This window comes from Petromyzon marinus, chromosome 1, assembly GCF_048934315.1.
Source record: "Petromyzon marinus isolate PM22_M1 ecotype Great Lakes invasive population chromosome 1, UKy_Petmar_22M1.pri1.0, whole genome shotgun sequence".
Lineage (NCBI taxonomy): Eukaryota > Metazoa > Chordata > Hyperoartia > Petromyzontiformes > Petromyzontidae > Petromyzon > Petromyzon marinus.
This window is the reverse complement of record NC_133667.1, coordinates 33,633,031-33,652,235: the sequence shown is the minus strand read 5'-3', so window position 1 is coordinate 33,652,235 and position 19,205 is coordinate 33,633,031. Positions and strand designations below refer to the sequence as shown.

The following is a 19,205-nucleotide window of genomic DNA, read 5'->3' as shown; positions in this document are numbered from 1 at the left end:
GGCATCAACAGGCGAGCCCCCACCCACCCCCCCCCCCCCATAAGCTCATCAATCAGGAGGTGTCAGTCCTCTGGCAAAATGTTCACTCTTGTGCCAAAGGACCTTTTCCAACGATCTGTTCTGAATCTATCACATATGGATTAATGTGTGTTTTAGTCTATCGGCAAATTGGCTCTCAGCAGCATTTGTTGAAAACCAATATTATCCATCAGCATATGTGTATTTATGTAGAACTTATTTCGCACCGTATGTCGCCAACCGTGGACTAAAGATATTTGTAAATATGCTTTTACCCATAATGCTCCACAACAATTCATAATCAGTCCCTTGAAGGGATAGCAGAGGTAGCTCTGCGATATCCACTTCCGTGGGCCGTCCTCCAACACCAAGGGGCATGCTGATCTATGGGAGTTCTGAGTGCATTCATTATCTCATAACATGACGCCGAGAGCACAATTGGAATGAAAGTAGGGGAAAGATACCACAAATTTGTATACCTCTTGTGGAAATAAGTCACCGACAGAGCCACTTTTAGCAAAGCGTCCTGCTTTGATCGACCGGCCGGATTAGGCCGATGACAAGCGTAAAACTCACAACGGACGGCGAGAAGTCACGCCGACGAACGTGGCCACGGAGCAGGGGGTGGTGGTGGGGGAAGCGGCCGATAGAGCCGTCAAGGCAAGCGGCGGCCGCGCCGGGCGGGTGGCCGCATGTGACACTAATTAACGCCGAGCGCTAATCCCATAACGAGCGCACTTAAATGCGTGACCGACGAGTGAAGGGCGGATTGCGTTTCACTTCGAGTGGCTGGTGGACAGGCGGGCGGGCGGGCGGTCGAGCGGGTCTGTGTCGGCAGTTGGGTGCTCACGGTAAATGTTTTTTGTTTGTTTTAACCAAAAGGGCAAGTGAGCGTTTGCACGTGCGGGGCGACGGTGCGGTGGTTTTCGGGCGCTACATAGCGATCCCATTGCTATTGCTTCAATTCCTGGCCATCCACAACATCAGCAGCAGCAACGCTGTGGCAGTATATCTGGGCCTCTCCGTAACAAGCACCTGCTGCAGTTTATGACCATCGCCGCTGGAGAGAAAAAGCGGTGACACAGTGGATAGCGCACTGCACTACGAACTCAGCAACCTGGATTCAATTCCAGGTCATGGTCTACATCAATGGTGAGTGATATGTGAACTTCTTCTTGGCCTCCCTGAGGTCAACTCAGCCTCAAATTAGTACACTGTCGGGCATGCTTTTGGCTGGACCATGCTATCGCACCTCAAGTAGCTCGCGAACGACACTTTCCCCCCGCCTTGGTCATAAAGCTACGGTGGGAAATCTCCATGATACCCTATTGCAATGTGGCTTTAAGCCACGAGAAATTTCCAGCTGAGCATGGTCGCCGCGAGCGCCCATGGAGGTCGTGAAGCAAACGAAGCCGTCGCGCGGACGAGGCGCAGGGAGGGAGCCGTCGAAGGGGCCGCGTCGTCGTCGCGCTCCGCCGGGCGTTTGTGTCTTCTGCAGATTTCAGTCGGTTTTTATTTCTCTCCCGATTTCAAAGCCGCGGCTCATTTCTGCGGGAATGCAGGAAGAGAGCTACCGGCTTCGGGCGGCCCTCTTCCTCGGCTTTTGTATTTATTTGCTGCCATGCAAGATAATAAACCCATCCTCGGGGCCTGTGCAAGCGAGTGAGCGAGCGAAAATAGAACCCCCCCCCCCCCGCTCCTGAGTTGGTTTCCAGAGCGATCGGGTTTCGTTCTCTGCTCCGCGCCGCCGCGCGCTGCGTCGGGTCCGCCGACGCAGCGGCCACGGCGGGGGAACACGCGGCCGGCGGTGATCGCTTCCATCTGTGCGGCAGCGGGCGGACGGACGGTGCGACGAGCAGCAGTTGTGGCCAGCGGGCGATGGACATGGGGGGTGGCGGGGGGGGGGGGAGCGGCTGAGTGGGGGCGGGACAGGACGGGCCACGTTGACGGGCCAACGGGAAGGCACGGCGGGGGAAGGGGGGGGGGTACGTGGCCTCGACGTGATGGTGCGACAGTCCCCACCGTTCCCGGAGGGACTGAGTCACGGTCACCGGCGGCGCCTGTCAGGCCCAGGTGACGGGAGCCCCTCTGATGTTTTCGCGACTCGCCCGCAGTCCGACTTTTCGCGGTCGCCGACCGGGAGGTGCACTTATTGTTGTCGCGCGCGGTGGCGCAATTTGCAATTTGAGAAGAGAAGGGGTTGGCGGATCGCGACGCCAACGATCCAGGCCGTGAGAACACGCCCTGCAGCCGATGCCGTTGGCAAAACGTATCCTTACAAGGGAAAATATGGAGGGCACGGGCCCACGTTTCGCATGACGAGCCTCCTTCAGAGCAGAACAAAGATGCCGTGGCTGCGCATTTGCGTGACGACAAAGCGTGGCCAACTCGCGCGGGGCGGCCCAAAATGAGCTTCGGCAGTCAAATTCCGAACGCGCCCCCCCAAAAAAACGAAAACGACGGCAATTTGGCAAAACGTTCCACCAATTATCAGCGCGCGCTGCCCATACCTTATCTTCGTCATCAGCCGCCAGGAAGATTGATCTCCTGCTGGGAGAAGGCTTCCCGACGACATCGCAATCTCCAGATCGTACCTAAATCATACTTAAACCCCCTTTAATTGCGACCGAAAACCTACCCTCGATTTGGAGGTTAAAAACCTCCGAGCCGATAACAGCGATCGTGTCCAAGTGAAAGGCCTCGCCAATCGTCCCTCCACGCTCCCGCTACGAGTGCGGGACGTCTCCCGTGGGAGGAGGAGGTTGTGGGGAGGGGTGTTGGTGGAGAGAAGGGGGGGAGTATGAGGGGGGAGGGAGCATGAGGAGGAACACCGGTGTTTGCAGATGTTGTCGGAGCTAATTGAAGGTCATGGGAAGCACGTGCGGATTTTGGGCCATCGCGGACGCACGTCGCTCGCTCGCTCAGGGTGTGCGCCGGCTCCCAGCATTGGCTAGCCGCCCGCCATCGATCCTCCATGCAACCCAAGATAGTAGAGTTTCCTTGAAAAGCTCCGACAGGCTGGTAAGCAGCCGAACAGAGCCTCCGATGCGTTTAAAGTAGCTGCAAGTGTGAAGTGAAAGAATAACAAGAAAACCGCGCGCGGCCACGGGACGCAAAGTCGCGCCCACACTGCCGCCCGTCTTCTCCATTGTAAGAGGAGCCCAGAGACCCACAGAGACTAACTAATAAAACCCACTGCCAGCACCACTTTTGCCCAATAGAAATATAACCGGGAGGGAAGTTTTGTAAATTGATATAAAAGTCAGCAGCGAGCAGGCGAACGGGCGGGTGAGTGAGAGTGCGGTCTTGTACGGGTAGGTGAGGGGCAGGTCAGCGACCAGGCAGGCGAGTGCGAGCGTGGGCGAGTGAGTGCGAGGGTGAGCGCACCTCGGCAATGAGCGCTCCCACGTGGAGGGCGGTGAGTGGCGTCTGCTCGGCTGGCTTCACGACCACGGTGTTCCCGCAGCTCAGGGCCGGTGCAATCTTCCAAATGAACATGAGCAGCGGGAAGTTCCACTGCATCACGAACGCACGCACGCACACACACACCACGCACACACACGCACACACACCACGCACACACACACACACATACACCACGCACACGCACACCCACACACACCACGCACACACACACACCATGCACACACACACCACGCACATACACGCACACACACACACACACCACGCACGCACACACACACCACGCACACACACACACCACGCACACACACACATGCACCACGCACACACACATACACACACCACACACGCACACACACAAATTGGTCTGAAAATAAGTAGGGTCATTGCACAAAGTTACGTCACTTCTACAATATCACATCTGCACTTTTCCCAGCCAAAGTGCCATCATGCGGCATTGAGTGACATCACTTTTGTTGGCGCGATAATGCGTCAAATAACTACATCATCTATACCATGAGAAAATCGAAATATATCTATTTTTCTGAAATTCTCCTTAAAAATCCGAATTCAGATTTTTTTGTTATCAATACGAAACTCATCCCGAGTAAGTGGGTAGCTATAGGACAGAATGTAAGTAAGATGGGTGACAGCGTAGGTCGGTAGGTAGCCATACAAGCAGGGGCATGGGTTAGTTGAGAAAACAGGCAAGAAGCTCTGTGTCCTTCAGTGCAGGTGAGCGCCCACTGAGACGATTGCCTCCCTCGCAGGGAAGACTCGGTGAAATCTACACGGCTGCCCAGGGTCAAGACCGGCGCAGCAGGGAGGGGCACATCGTTCTATTTTTCCGCATATTTCTGACTATCGTGCTGCGGGGGGTGGGGGGGGGGTGGAGGGGGGCCACACGGACGGGTGGAGGAGGAGGGGGCCGGCACACGGACGGGAGCGCCCGCTCCGAGGCTGTGATCTCTGTGATTACAGCGGCAGGGCGGGGGGGGGGGGAGGTCAGATGCCTGGCGTTGCCCGTGTGTTTATTAATGGGCGGGTATGGCTGTGATGGGCCAGAGGTCAGCAAAGGGGAGTTGGTGGTGGTGGGGGGGGGGTCTTCCTTACCGGGATGATCTGTCCACACACCCCGATGGGCTCGTGCCGTGTGAATGTGAAGTATTCGCCATCTGGACACCAAAATAAACACGGTTATAGAAACGAGCAAGGGAAAATCGTGCGTGCGGCGCGGATTACACAAACGCTTCACAGCACGCGCTTGTCTTCAAAAGTAGAATGATCATTGATTGGTGGTGGCGCCAGCCGATGGGTAGAGATCAGGGCACAATTGCATCCTCATATTTGCAAATGCTTATTTTCGATCTGGTTTTGTGTTTTGTGAAATTTGTGGGCAATGCTTTGGTCAACGCGGCCAGTGTCCAACAAGCCGAACGTCCCGAAGTGTGCAGGACGACGCTGTGCGGACGGGAAATGCGCATGATTCATGCGCTCTGAAGAAGGGCCATTGCCCGAAACGTCGTCCGCTATATATTTTTTATTCCTTTTAAAGCGCCACAGTGGGATTGACCAACGTGTTCAGCTGTTTCGTTATTTTCACTACAGGCTCATTCAAGTTGGAACTTCTTTAACGATAGTCATCATGCCTCCCCCCCCCCCGTAAATCATACCCACAGCCCCATCCCCCCCTCCGCGATTGCAAACTCGCGGGAATTATATTTGCTCTTGCAAACGTAAAAAACAAGCAAATGCCCATACTTTTGGCTGGGCAATCTCCGCCGACTTTGGCAGATTTCACAGCTCTCGTCCCCTGCCTCACAGCTGCATTCGAGGCAGCATCGGGCCGCTGCTCCGCGAGACGTTAAAGACCTCGCCTGGGATGCAGGAGGTCGTGAGTTCAATCCCGACCCTGACGTCCGCTGTGCATTTGGAGTTTGCGGGTTCTCTCGCTCTCTCTCTCTCTCCCCGTGGCCGCGTGGATTTGTCTCCGGGTCCTCTGTGTTGTCCCTCCAGATTCAGAATCGACGTCACGCGCTGAGTAATTCTGGCTACTGTTATCATTGTCCACGTGGCAATGAGCCACTTCGTTGAGCCATCATTTGTGATGGCCAGGTCGCTTCTGAAAAAGAGCTACACAGCTCAAGTGGGCCTTACACCTGGTGAAATATAAATGTAGTCTACAGTTTATTTTCATCTCCGCTCTACTACTCGAAACCCTACGCCAGTCTTCGCTCGATTTACAGCCTGCTCCCCTCTCCCTCCCCTCCCTCCCTTCCCTCAACTCCCTCCCTCCTGCTGCTGTTTCCACCATCCGCAATCCCCTCTGGCCGTCTGCAATACTTTTCACATTTTGTCTACGAATGGGCTGACTTTTTTTATGCTGCAGTAATTTGTTCGACCCACGTTCTAATACGGAAATGCATTTTAATTTAACGTTCATTTTATTTTTTGCTTGCGCTGACACAAGCGATTTCTTCTGCACCGCGGATCGGTTATTTTTTTGGCTCCCCTTTCTACAACGTTTGTTTTTGCTGTCGTGGATATTTGTTCTGTTGTTGTTGTTGTACTTAGTTGTTACGCTATTGCCATTTTGGTCACTCGCAAATGAGACTCAACCTGGCCTCTTGAGTTCTCGGCTGGTAAAGCAAAATAAATCGAAGCTCAAACTCTTCCCCCCTCCACCCCCACCTTGTTCAAGTTAACGTTCAAGACCGTCCTCTTCTCCGCTGCCAGTCACCGACCGTCTCACCCTCTCGCCCCCCCCCCCCCCCCCCACTGCGTCGCGTTTTAATAAACAACTTCTACCGTAACGCCGTCGCGGCTGCCCCCCCCCCCTCGCCCCCTCCCCCCCCCACGCCTGACAGCTTTCGTGAAATCTGCAGAGCCAGAGTTTTCTAAGTGTGCGTCATTTGTGCCTTGAGTTTGCCGGACGTCGGCACCGACTGAACTTGGCTCAGTGGGACGGGGGCCCTTCGGGAAACGCGGTCATCGTGGCAAGTGTCGGGGTTTTTTTCTCTCCGGCGCTGGGATGCGCAGATGGCCGAGGCTAATTGAGAGCTCGCACAGGGAAGCGGAGATACGGCACGGCTACTTTGTTGGCAAACGCAGCATTGAGAGTTTCGGCTTATTTGAATGGACGCGTGCACGTGTTAAAAACGTACGCATGCGCATGCGTACACACTCGAAAACAGCTATTCAGGCTGCTGGGGCAAGTGCTGATATGCTGATAGCGAGCATGTATGAAGGCCGGCACGAGCACGCTAGGGGGTGGATGACCAGGATTATGCCTGGCCGCCTTTGTCTCCCTAATGGCGATGTTTACACACCAGATCCTCATTTGAAGCTGGATAGACCTTGGTGAGTCCCAGGACCGGCGCAGATAATTGTCACTGTTATTGGTAGCTTACGGGACTCGAATTCGGGTAGCTGACTTTTCTGAGCACCAGTGCTGCTAACCACTGGCACCACCATGTACAACACACACACATACATGCACGCACATGCACACCACTCTACCAAACACGTGAGCATGAACGTGCTATTCTTTGGGTCTTTCGGTAAAGTCACGTAGATAGATTCAAAGAAAATAACGAAAAACTACGACGTTTCGATCGCAACACAAGCGGTCGTCATTTGGAAAAGGGGGTTAGCTTTTAAAGTCAAACTGTTTGTAAAGGTTTGAAATGGGCGTAGTCCAAATGTCAGCAGTATGGGTGGGGCAGCTTATGTTAATGTAGGTGGTGGGCGGCGACCACGACGGTGATGGATTTTCCACCAATTGAAGAGCTGCCAGGCAAAAATTAGCAAGTTAATGTAAGGTCGGTGAGCAGCCTCCACGGCGAGCGCGCTGAGGTGGCTATGTTAATGTGAGAGATTAGCATGTTAATGTGAGAGATTAGCATGTTAATGTGAGAGATTAGTATGTTAATGTAAGATCGGTGAGCAGCCTCCACGGCGATTGCGCTGAGGTGGCTATGTTAATGTGAGAAATTTTACCTGTTAATGTAAAATCGGAAAGGCGAAAATAACAACTAACATCGGAAGGTGGTAGGATGGGAACATCACAGCCAGTTATGACTTAAACTGGTTGATAACGTCCTTCCAGTGATTGCTCAGTTTGTACCCATCCTCTTGGTTGAAATTGTGTCTGAGTCTGTATATATGGATGTCTTCATGAACGAATCTCTATTGATAACCAGTGGGTTTGAAAAGTACCTTTGTCTTAGAGAAATCAATTTCGTGTGAGCCCACCGCATTAATCCCATGATCAGCCACGGCCGATGTATTGGTCCTACCGTGTTTCAGATCTGCCTTATGGTCACGAACACGGTCTGAGACATGTCGCTTAATTTTCCCAATGTAACTACTGCCGCAGACACAGCTTGGTTTGTAGACGCCGGGGGATTGCATGTCAGGGATCACATCCTTCACAGATGGGATCAGATCACGAATTTTATGTACTGTGTTAAATCGAACCTGGATCTTGTGTGTGCTCATTATTTTGGAAATATTTTTGGTGACCTCTGCTATGTATGACAAGGTGATGGGTTTTGATTGGGTCCTCAGATAGTTCTCTGGTTGGGGTGATAGCTTTACGGATTGTGTCGTCTGAATATCCAATCATCTTGAGAGCTTGGTGTACGTGTTCTAGTTCACTGGCTAGGTGATGATGGTCGGAAATGCATCGAGCTCTATGGTGTAAACTCCGCGGTGACGGACCGATCCCTCCGTCGCTATTGGCGAGGGAACGATCCCTCCGTCGCCGCGTGCCATGCGAGGAAATGATTTGAAATTGCCCCTCTGCGGCATCGGTGTGAAAAGTAATAAAAAAAGGGTGAAGTTGCAGCCCTTGCTCATGCCACTGCTGACGCAAGGGCCTCCCACCAGACTGAGATCCGAGCGAGAGAAAGAGAGAAGGTATTTGGCCTACCCTTGGACGCTTGCCAGGCGTCCTGGAAAAAATGAATCCCCAAACTTTACTTCAACCACGCAGCCGTGGCCTGCTGATCAACTGCGGGGAATCCATAATTGATTTTTGGGTCAGACCGCAATAAGCCTGACTCTCTCTGCGACCCATAATGTTGGTTGCAAATGCCTCCGTGTTTAAATTTACACTTGGGTAGACAAAGGCAGTGAGGGTGGTGGGGGGGAGACGGGAGTGGGGAACAATATTTTAAGAAAAATCCACCATTAATATTCAAACTGTCACAGTCTGGGCTTGAATCGATATGAATGCAGCGCTACCGTCACACACTGTCGGGGACCCCGCGAAAACAAAGAAACGTTGCATCTCGTCCACGGGAGGCTTGATTCCGAGACGTAGACATTTTATTTAAGCTGCAAGAACACCCGTGAGCTGTGAGCAACCGTAGAAATGTGCTGTGCAGCCGATGGGATTAATCCCACGCACTGGACCGCACGCGCTTCGCGCTTCATGCTATGTGGCCGCGTTTGCTCTTAAGGTCCCTGTGCATTAGCGGCAATGGGTGACAGTGTCTTGGCCTGCATGCGTGTTTTTTTTTTTTGCTGAAGGACGTTCTCGTTGGCTCGAGACGAAGTTCGCACGCACGTACGTGTGCGTGTGCGCACGTGTGCGTGCGGGGAGCTATACGGGTGATCTTTGTCTTTGTGGAGAGCGGTAACGCAGTGGTTAACGCGCTGCACAACAAAGCCGGCGGCCCGAGTTCGATTACCTCTCACGGCCGACACCAGTGGCGATTATCCGAATGGGTCCTGGGCCTCTCCTAGGTCGACTCAGCCTGAAATGGGTACCTGGTGTGGCGTGTTAACATCTCCACTAGGGAGACAAAGGTGGCCTGGCGTGATACTGTCTACCCACTCCCTCGTGTGCCATGCCGGCCTTCATAGGTACTCGCTAACAACACTTAGCCCTATAGTTTAAGTCTATTTGGGGGATCTTTGTTTTTGTCTGTATGTAAGGGGAGTAGTGGAGCGGTGGAGCAGTGGAGTAGTGGTTATTTCACTACACTACGAAGTCCGGTGGCCAGAGTTCGATTCCCGCTCACGACTAATAACAGTGACGCATATCTAAACCACTCATACTTCTATTGCTAGATAGACTCAGCCTTCAATGAGTACCTGGTGTGGTGTGTAAACATCAGTACTCGGAAGACAAAGACGACAAGGGTGAGGTGCTGGCCACCCACCCCCTCGTGTGCCTTGCCGGCACTTGCCCCAACTGCCTGTTTAGGCTATGTGGGGGATCTTTGTCTGCGACGATGTACATGAAAAACTATACCACTCCACAGTGGTGGAAACAACTATAGAAAATACTTTGTATGATTGAGATTTAGTTTTTACAAATGTAGGTCCATTCTTGAATTGTTGGGATCCGCCCCTGCCACTGTCACACCGTGGGAACCTCCCGTGCAAGCGTGCACGTGTGCGTGAGCGTGTGTACGTGCGTGAGCGTGCGTACGTGCGTGAGCGTGCGTACGTGCGTGAGCGTGCGTGTGTCCATGCGAGGAACTCACCCACGGGAATGGTGCGCCCTTGGATCTTGTCGCACCAGCCGGCGAAATAGCGCAGCGTCTTAACGGCCCCGGTCACGTCCACGAAGAACGCCGGCAGGAAGGGCTTCCCCGAGTCCATCGACTCCAGCGTCTGTCAACCAGGAGAAGCGGCAGGGACATACAGGGGTTGGGGGGTGAAGGAGGGGGGGGGGGGTGAAGTAAAGGGGAAACGAGAGGGTTAGGGAGAGATTGGAGCGTTAGGAGAGATACATGGGGCTTAAATCTGAGTTCACGGTTGAACAACAATTTGTCTATTTCGCGAAACATACATTTGTGCAAGTTAAATATTGTTTTGAGATTTGAGTCAGGTCTGCCCAGCAGACCGCATCCAATATACCTGTGTGGCCACTTCTAGTCACGTGCCTATGCCACTCTACCAGAGATGTGGAATATAAACATCCTCACAAACTGTTTTCAAAATCTAATCATCCAAAATAATGTCATATCTCGACCCAATGTGTGTATGTGTGTGCATGGCTGGGTGAGCGAGTGGGTGCGTGCCTGGATGAGCGAGTGGGTGCGTGGCTGGGTGCATGGGTGAGTGAGCGAGGGGATGCGTGGCTATCGGGTGCCGGTGGAGGAGGTAGGGAGGGAGGCGTCTCACGGCAAGCGTGGTGCGCTCCCGCTCCACCAGGTCGGCGAGACGCGACAGCAGCACCCCGCGGTCCGACGCGTCCATGCGCCTCCACGGGGAGCCCAGCACAAACGCCTCCCGTGCCGCCACCACCGCGACGTTCACGTCCTCCTGCAACGGAAAGCGGGGAAAATAAACACAAACACGAACAAAAACTCAGAAAAACAATAAAAAAACAAAGGCCCTCCTTAAGCCTTTGCCAATTGTCAGGGTAAGCATAGTTGTATACATATATATGCTTAAAATTGTTTCGTCTGAATGGGTGTCCACAAGGAGCGATTAAGCCTCGGGTCATTTGTAGAAGTTCCATATTGCCAATTAATTGTCTCGACGAGTCTCAAAATTTATTTTCAGGAAGGACTGGACAATGGTCCGATGAGCATGGGGTTTTTTTTATTGTTAAATCTCTACATGATCCACTAACCCTCACATCCCTCCCGAGAGCCGCCTCGCGGTAAGCAGACTCACGTGGTCTCCCTCCTGCACATCGCAGAGCTTCTCTCCGCTCGCGGGGTCGAAGGTCGGGAAGGTCCTGCCGCTGATGGAGTCGCGCCACTCGTTTCCGATGAAGATCTGCCGAGTGCGACGTACGAACACGGTACCATTCACATCATCATCGTCGGCGGTGGCCATCGTCTCTCCACTGCTGGATGAAAGCCTCCTCCCCCCCCCACCCCCCCCCCAAGCCCTCGCCATCTCTCATGGTCACGCGATGCTACAATGCATCTAGTTCCTGCGTACGAGCCGATTTCGTCGCTTCATCTCAGTGGCGTGTGTCCTCTTGCACATATTCCCTTTCCTGCGCAATTCATACATTCCCCCATCCAAACATACCATACATAAAGCCGTGATACACACCTATTGATGAAGAAATGTAAACACTATACAATATATGTTGTTTATATACGTATATGTAACGTTATTAAGTGCTCATTGAGACAACAAATTACTAGGTGATGCTGCGTCGGCAGTGGTGCACAAGCAATATTCGCAAATTGTTTTTAACACTTTTGTCAATAAGACCGTGTGTGGCATTAAAATGATAAAATATATAACAGGTGACGTTTCGCGTGAGAGCCCGTCTTAATAGCACATTATAGAGAGACCAGAAAGATACAAGTTGGAGACTGGACATAGAGCTGGATGATAATTTAAACAAAAAATCTGATGCCCTGCTTTTAAATTGGTATAGAAGACAACACTGAGACAACGACACTCCGGTGAGAGAAACCTGGAAGAGATGCTGATTTAAAAATATCAACATAACGCCGAGACTTTGTCGTTGCCAAGACCTAAAAACTGAACCTTTGCCGGTTTAAACCGTTCATTATGGTGACATCACACTTTTTGCGGGGTGGAATTGACAACTTGACAAATGTTTACGAGAGTTTCGCATGCCTTGTGCGAGTGGGAGGTCTTCTTCTTCTTCTTTTTCTTCTTTGTCTTCTTCTGCTTCTTCTTCTGCTTCTTCTTTGTCTTCTTCTGCTTCTTTTTCTTCCTCTTCTTCTTCTTCTGCTTCTTCTTCCTCTTCTTCTGCTTCTTCTTCTGTTTTACAAAGTATTTAAGAAATGGGGCCCATGGCACCTGTGGGGGCTGGCGCAGGGAGGAGCCTGAACGCCACTTAGGAATGACAAATCCGCCGCTTACGCCGGATTAGCGGGATTTAGGATGGGGGCCCCGGAGGTTTCGGCGGCTTTTGTTTAAGCAACAAAAAAAAAACTTCCCTCTGGCGAATGAACCTCAGCTGGAGGCACTGGTAAAGGTTGCCACCTCTGAGATGCAAGAAATCCGGGACATGTAGTGAGAAGAAGGATATCGAGGGGAGAAAAAAATAAACCATTTTTATTTTACCAGTTAAGGCCCATTATTGCACAGCTGAACAACAAGAACAACAATTTAACTTTTAACGATTAATCTTCTGAGAGGACTGACAGCTTTTCCAGGACAGCTGCCTCAAAAAGTGAATGATCCTAGCAAAAACCATGACAGGTGGCCACCCAAGTTATTTGCAGCACTTGGACCTACAATGGACAATCTCTCATTGCTGTGTGTCCCCTTGTGCTCCGGCTGTGTTCCTACTCGCTGCTCACACAGCATCAACATCGGACCTGCATAGCGCGTCTCAGTGCTGGAAACACAACAGTTATTGACGCGACACGACACGCCTTCATGTTGTACCGGGGGGATCTTGCGCGTGCAGATTTACTCTGATCACAGAGGGCATTTCTGCCATTGATAAGAACATTCCAGACTGCCAAGGCGGTATCCGCAGTCGAGTGGACAAGCAGTTGCGTAAATCGATCCCCGGATTCCCACCGTTCGTGGCTCTCACCACGACAGCTCGCGAGAGCCGCGACCGGGACGATCACGGCTGGCGGCACTCGGGGCGTGAAAGTGACGCCCAGGACGCCGACACAAAACGCTCGCCGCAAGTCTGTCCGCACGTCGCCGGCCCAACTCCGGCGGCCAGGCCAACTCGGCGCGGCTCTCGCTCGCGTGCGCACGTGGGACACGCAGAGGGCTTTGCGTTTCTCGCCGAATGTTTTCCTTGTTGGGCCTGGCGCGTCTCGCCAAAACGTCCGATAGCCGTCAATCGAGCTTCCGTGGTGCTGTGGGTCGAGCGTGTATTCATAGGACACGCGACGCAATTTGGGTTTGCGTAGCGGCTAACAACAAAAAGTAACCGCACCTCAAGACGCTCTGTACAGAAACGGTGAGAGTATTGATTGTACAAGAGAGTCAGAGGCCATCGGTCATGGGCACAATATAAAGAGTCCCCAGGTTGGACTTAAATAGGGAAAACTTGAGGTAGAGAGGTGCAAGATGGGAGGGAATGGAAGGGCAGCGAGCACAGGGCTTAATTTCTCACTGGATATGTTTCCGGCTTGTTGGTAGCCTGGAGGATGGGTGGCACGTGACGAAGTCGTGTTAGATATACTGGATGTGCTGTGCCGGGTGCTATAGATTTTCCAGGATGCCGACCCGAAGAGACCCGGCTGAAACTAAGGGCCTTGGGTGCACCTCAAGTCGGTCGACCGCTTGCAGGAGCAGAACCCCCCCCCCCCCCCCAAAAAAAAAAACCCAATAACAACAAAAACAAAACAGGCGAGCGGAACAGCCGAGGCAGGTTGCGAGTTTTGTTTTTGGACGCCCGGCCTGGCGTCAGCGAGGCGTGAAGAGGCCCCCCCTCGCCTCCCTTTGACACCGCAGAGGGACAGCCAATGGGTGGCGCTCGGCATCACCGGCTACGGGGGTGCAGTGGGGGGTGGAAGCGACGCGGGAGGAGGACGAGGAGGAGGACGAGGAGGAGGCGTCTATTCAATGAATCCTCCGCCGCAGCACGGCTTGCCGACCCCCCCCCCCCCCTCTTGCTCGTCGGACTAAATAAATAAAATCCCACGCGTGTACGCGCGCACGGACAGGCACCTGCGATGTTCCCCTCGGGTTTTCCGTTTGACTTTTGATTTTGATCTTCCTTCTCATCCTCCTCCCCTCTCGTGGCAGGCAGATTTTTTTTTAATTACAGTTTAGGTGTTAAAGTGACACGATGTGTATTTTGCTAATTAAGGATTCTCGCTCTCTCTCTCATGTGCAGTAATTTTCGGCCCTCCGTTCAAAAACAGCAACAACAAAAACAAGAAAAGTGTCGAAACTCGATTATTTTTTTCGCACGGCTTAAATTGTCCTCCCCCCCAAAAAAAAAAACCAAGAACAACAACAACGTTGACAAGAAAACCAACAACAGCAACAGCACCGCGTCTCTGACACGAGCTCTCAAAGTCCACACACTCCGTCCACATCGATCGGCTACGGAGAGAGAGCACGGCCGCACGGGTTTGGATGATTGCCAGGCTCATGAACGTTTGTGCGTCGCTCAACACAAAGCGCAATAAATAAATGAATAAATGCGCCTCTTGTTGTGTTCACGTTAAAACACGATAAATTAGGGGTGCTTTTTTTTTTGGTTAATATTTGGTCGAGGGGAATTTCACCGCTTTGAACCGAATATCTTTTCGTGAACGTAAATTAAACGTTTTAATAAACGCCGTGGATACTTTGCGTGGGCGGCGAAATTTATTTTGGCTGTTTGAAAGAAAAAAAAGTCCGCGTCCGACGGAAGAACCAAAGATGCACGCGCGACCAACACGGATAACCCAGACGCAGGAGCGAATGCTCAACGTGGGAATGTCCCCAGCAGGTCAAACGTGCCCTCGGCATTTTTAAACCGATGTCGTCGACAGCTCCCGCTGTAGTAACCCACCCCCACCCCTGCCCCCCCCCCCCCTTAGTAAAGTAGCGCGCAGCGAGGCCGGGTATCACAGTTGGTTGCGTACGGTATGAAATAAGTTCTACGTATATAAATAGCACGGTTGGCTACGTACGGTGCGAAAGAAGTTCTACGTACGGTGCGAAAGAAGTTCTATGTACGCGAGAGTGTTTGTCCTGGTAAAACCACGTCAATGCGTAAGATTAAAATTCACACAAAGTGCCTTAAACGCACGTCTGAATGTTCGGACGCACGCGTTGAGGAGGGAAGGGACAAACAACAATTTGATGGAATTAGAAGGGGGCCATGGACGGAAATGCCGGTGGGAGGGCAGAAGGAACAGAGGGCGATGGAGGGGAGATCGAGGGTGGCGAGCTGTAAGGACAAGTCGGTGAAAAGACATTTGGTGAAAATGGATTTGACCAGAGAAGAGAAGCACACATGGGGGAAAAACGATTATAGCAGCCAACTCTATGTGATGTAAGTTTAACTTCGTTCGCACCGTACGTAGCCAACCGTGCTATGTATGTTGAACTTCTTTCGCACCGTACGTAACCCACCGTGCTATGCATGTATGTAGAACTTATTTCGCACCTTATGTAGCCAACCGTGCGAATCGGAGGTGCGGGGGCTAAATCGGAGGTGACAATGGGCCCTCTCTGGCTTAGAGGAGGAAGAATACCGTTGTGCAGACGTTCCCATTATTAGCGGCAGCGTGGAAGCATACCATTGCTGGGAATACGCACGCATTTCTGGAGGCGTTCTTCGTCGTCGGACTTCTGGAGGAAACGCGCCAACGTCTCTATCTCTCTCTCTCTTCCATCGCCAGCAGTGGGGAGAGTCGCCTAGCCAATGGGTTTCGGGGTTGTTGTTTTTGTTGTTGGTCAGTATGTGAATGTGGCCATAACATTCTTAAATCCCTAATTTGTCCCTGCGTGCTCTCTCGCTTCCACAACATCGTTTTCTACGCCCCCGCAAACAGCTCGGACTTCATTACGTTCCGCAAAGTGTCGGTGGGCGTCGAGTGGGATAATGAGGCCCGTGGGTTTTAGTGACTGCAAAAGGAGAACGTCGCAATGACTTTGCCAAGCACCCTGAGGTGTTAAAGTGAGCACGTGGGGCGAGTGGAGGTGTCGCTGGGTGCCGCGTTTGTGTGCGTGCGAGATGGGCGGGCGTGTGAGGATGTGGGGGGTGGGGGGGGGGACTAGGAGAGAGGGGGGCACGGCTGGGTGGTGGAGGGAGCCTGACGGTGTTTGTTTGGATTTTCTGCCCAGAAATCTCCGCTTCTTGAGAATTTGCCCGAGTTTGGCGAACGTTTTGTTGACATGTTGACAAGTCATACGGCTGGCTGTGCGTCGCAGCGAAAGTTCCACAAATGTTCCGTGGCTGATTGTTTTTTGTTGTGGGAAATAAGGAACCGACTGGCATCGAATGTGTGTGTGTAAAACTACTTCGCGCAGGTCGGCGAATTAAGGTTTACAAAACGTGCTAAGGTCTGGCCGAAATTCTTGTGTTTTGGAGATTCACGCCACACCTGGAACGCATTAAAATACGTGCAAATTTCACGTGAAATCTAATTGTGTCATAGTGACTGAGGCTGAGACTATTAACTCGTGATCAGTCAATCAATCAATCACTCACTCACCCGAGAACATAATGTTTCTACAATTATGTAAGCACTAGCTCTCATGCTGGGGTGCAGCAGTGGCTACAGTGACTTCGGCAGAAAAAATAAATTGCGCCACGAACCTGGCGATCCGAGTTCTCAACTCCTTGCCAACGACAAGCATGAGCACGAGTGGCAAGCGATGTCTGAATCGGTCCCGTATTCCCACTCCACCCGCCACTTCGTCAACCCACACCGACCGATGTGGTGACTTCTATGTATGCACGTTGAACTTCTTTCGCACCGTCCGTAACCAACCGCGCCCCGCATGCCGCCGTTAAACCGCACGCACGGGACGGCCGTGTCACACCGCGGGGAGAGGGAGCGCATCGCTCGTCGCTGACGCGCGGCCGGGGGAAACGACGGGAGAGTGGCACCGGCCGCCAGGATCGTTGCGCTCCCTCCCTCCCTCCCCTCCCTCCCCTCCCTCCCCCCCTCCCTCCTTCCCTCCCTTCCTCCGCTCCCTCCCTCCCTCCTTCCCTCCCTTCCTCCGCTCCCTCCCTCCCTCCGCTCCCTCCCTCTCTCCCTTCCTCCCCTCCCCTCCCTCCCTTCTTCCGTTCCCTCCCTCCGCTCCCTCCCCTCCCTCTGCTCCCTCCTTCCCACCGCTCCCTCCCCTCCCTCCCTGCCTCCCTCCCCTCCCTCCCTCCCCCTCCCTCCCTCACCCCGTCTCTCTCGATCTCTCTCTTTTTTTTACGATCAGAGGAAACAAGAAGATGCTCGGTGTAGTCGGCACTTTTCTCCGTTCATCATTTCGGTTTTTTTTTTGCTTTGCTTTATGTAAACCCCCCACCCCGTCCCCTTTTAAATGAAAGACCCAAGAAAATATGTTTTCTTTTTTTCTGCTCTCCTTACCCCTTCGCTCTATCTCTCTACCCCCCTCTCTGCCCCCCTCTCTCTCTCTCTCTGCCCCCTCTCTTCCTACTCCATTTCGCTCTCTCTCGCTCACTCTCTCGCTCTCTCTCTTTTTTATAACTACGACAAGTGCTGCACCTGCACGCAGCCCTTCCCACAGTCAAACGGCCTCTGACGGGTAGCTTAGATCTGCATGCAGAGCTCTCCGTCATCTGCCACCGAGCACACGGCCTCCTCCAGCGCCCACTGCTCCTTGAAGGCCGGCACGGCGTGGGTCAGCCGCGCATGGCGGAACTCCAGCCACACCCTGGCTCCGACCAGAGCGCGGAAGATGCCCAGGCTGCTGGCTGGACGTTGCCCCTCCAGGGCTACCTTCCTCGCTCTGTATATGGCGAGCTTGGCGTAGCCGAAGAGCACATTGACCAGCCCCTGAAGATGTTGGAGTCCGTCGCCCTTCGGGTATCCAAAGATGAGGACCGTTGGGGAGAAGTGGAGGCTGAACCCTCGATCTCTCTCGAAGCGGGCCGGATGTGAACCGTCAAAGCATTTATTTCAACGCGGCAAAAGTTTCCCCCTTCTTCGATGCATCGACGGCAATTTCGCCAACGGGGTTTCTTTTTGTTATAATGCAACGACGCAAATAAAAAAAGCCCAAACCCTGCTGCAAGTAGTGGGGCGGGTGGCGAGTGGCTTGCGGGTGGTGGGTGGAGGAGGAGGGGGGGGGTGACGGACGGCTAATTGTTTTGCGCGCTCAAAAACATGACCTCCTTGTGACGCGATCGTTTGCGACTCGCGCGAGCGCAACGAAATACGCTGGACAAGCCGCAGGGAAGCGCGCGTGATTCTTTTTTTATTTTGTTCCAAACGCACTGGCAGCGAGGTCAGCGATGGAGGGGCGCAGCACACCACGCGCGCAGCACACCACGCGCGCAGCACACCACGCGCGCAGCACACCACGCGCGCAGCACACCACGCGCGCAGCGATGGGTTTCTGACAGTGCCCCTTGACGCACAAACTCACGCACGACCGCGCGCGTGCAATCCACACGGACGCATGAGCGCGCGTGCGCGCGTGTGTTAACGGCACATTAACCAACTCAAACAAATACTGTGTAGGACTTCTATTTAAGAGAGCTATTGGTCAAAGATAGACAGAAAGAAAAGTCATAACGGTTTTCCAAAGGAGAAAAAAACCCTCCCAACCCGTCGGTACTGGGTCGTTCAAACGTAAACATCGCTCGGTGTTTGAGGCAAAGAAGCTGAATGGTGGAGGGAATATTTGTTTTCTTACAAAACACACGAAAGAACCCTCACGTCTCCACATTTTTTCCTCTTCATTTCGCAACTTATGCTCTTCGAAGAGGGCACATCCGTGCAATGGGAGCGCAGCGTTTTTTGAAAGTAAGAGCGTCGGAGCCGCCCGGAGACCAGACGGCATCCACCAGGCGCAGACCCCGAACCGTCGGGGAAAAATAAATAGCGCGAGAGAGGTGTTGGGAAACGCAGACGTGACAGATGGACAACCGCAGTACGACATCGGACAGATGGACAACCCCAGTCCGACATCGGTGCAAACGAAGCAACACAAGGGACACTGCCCACGAGTGCCCGTCAATGTGGGTTCATTAACAGATAAAGAGGACCGAGTTAGATTTGATTTCCGGTCCTCGGCTAAGATCGGTGGGAAGTGTCATCGTCAGCTGTCCCGGGGTCCACCTCTATCCCGTCCACCAGGCCTCACTGGTGAAGTATGGTCAAAGGCCCCCCCACCCCCCACCATGATCGACGCGATGACGGTCAGGCCTTCAT

The 19,205-nt window shown here is 52.9% G+C and overlaps 1 protein-coding gene across 2 annotated transcripts in view; it reads right to left on the bottom strand.

The window, feature by feature from the left end:
- The window catches only part of LOC116940317 (retinal dehydrogenase 2), a 72,354-nt gene that overhangs the window by 15,672 nt on the left and 37,477 nt on the right, over positions 1-19,205 (bottom strand). For both annotated transcript variants that reach the window (XM_032949973.2, XM_076067335.1), the window contains exons 2-6: positions 11,080-11,184; positions 10,582-10,722; positions 9,939-10,068; positions 4,555-4,616; positions 3,406-3,534 (exon numbers count right to left, since the gene is read on the bottom strand). In XM_032949973.2, coding sequence (XP_032805864.1) covers positions 3,406-3,534; positions 4,555-4,616; positions 9,939-10,068; positions 10,582-10,722; positions 11,080-11,184 — 567 coding nt within the window. The remainder of the gene's footprint in view (positions 1-3,405; positions 3,535-4,554; positions 4,617-9,938; positions 10,069-10,581; positions 10,723-11,079; positions 11,185-19,205) is intronic.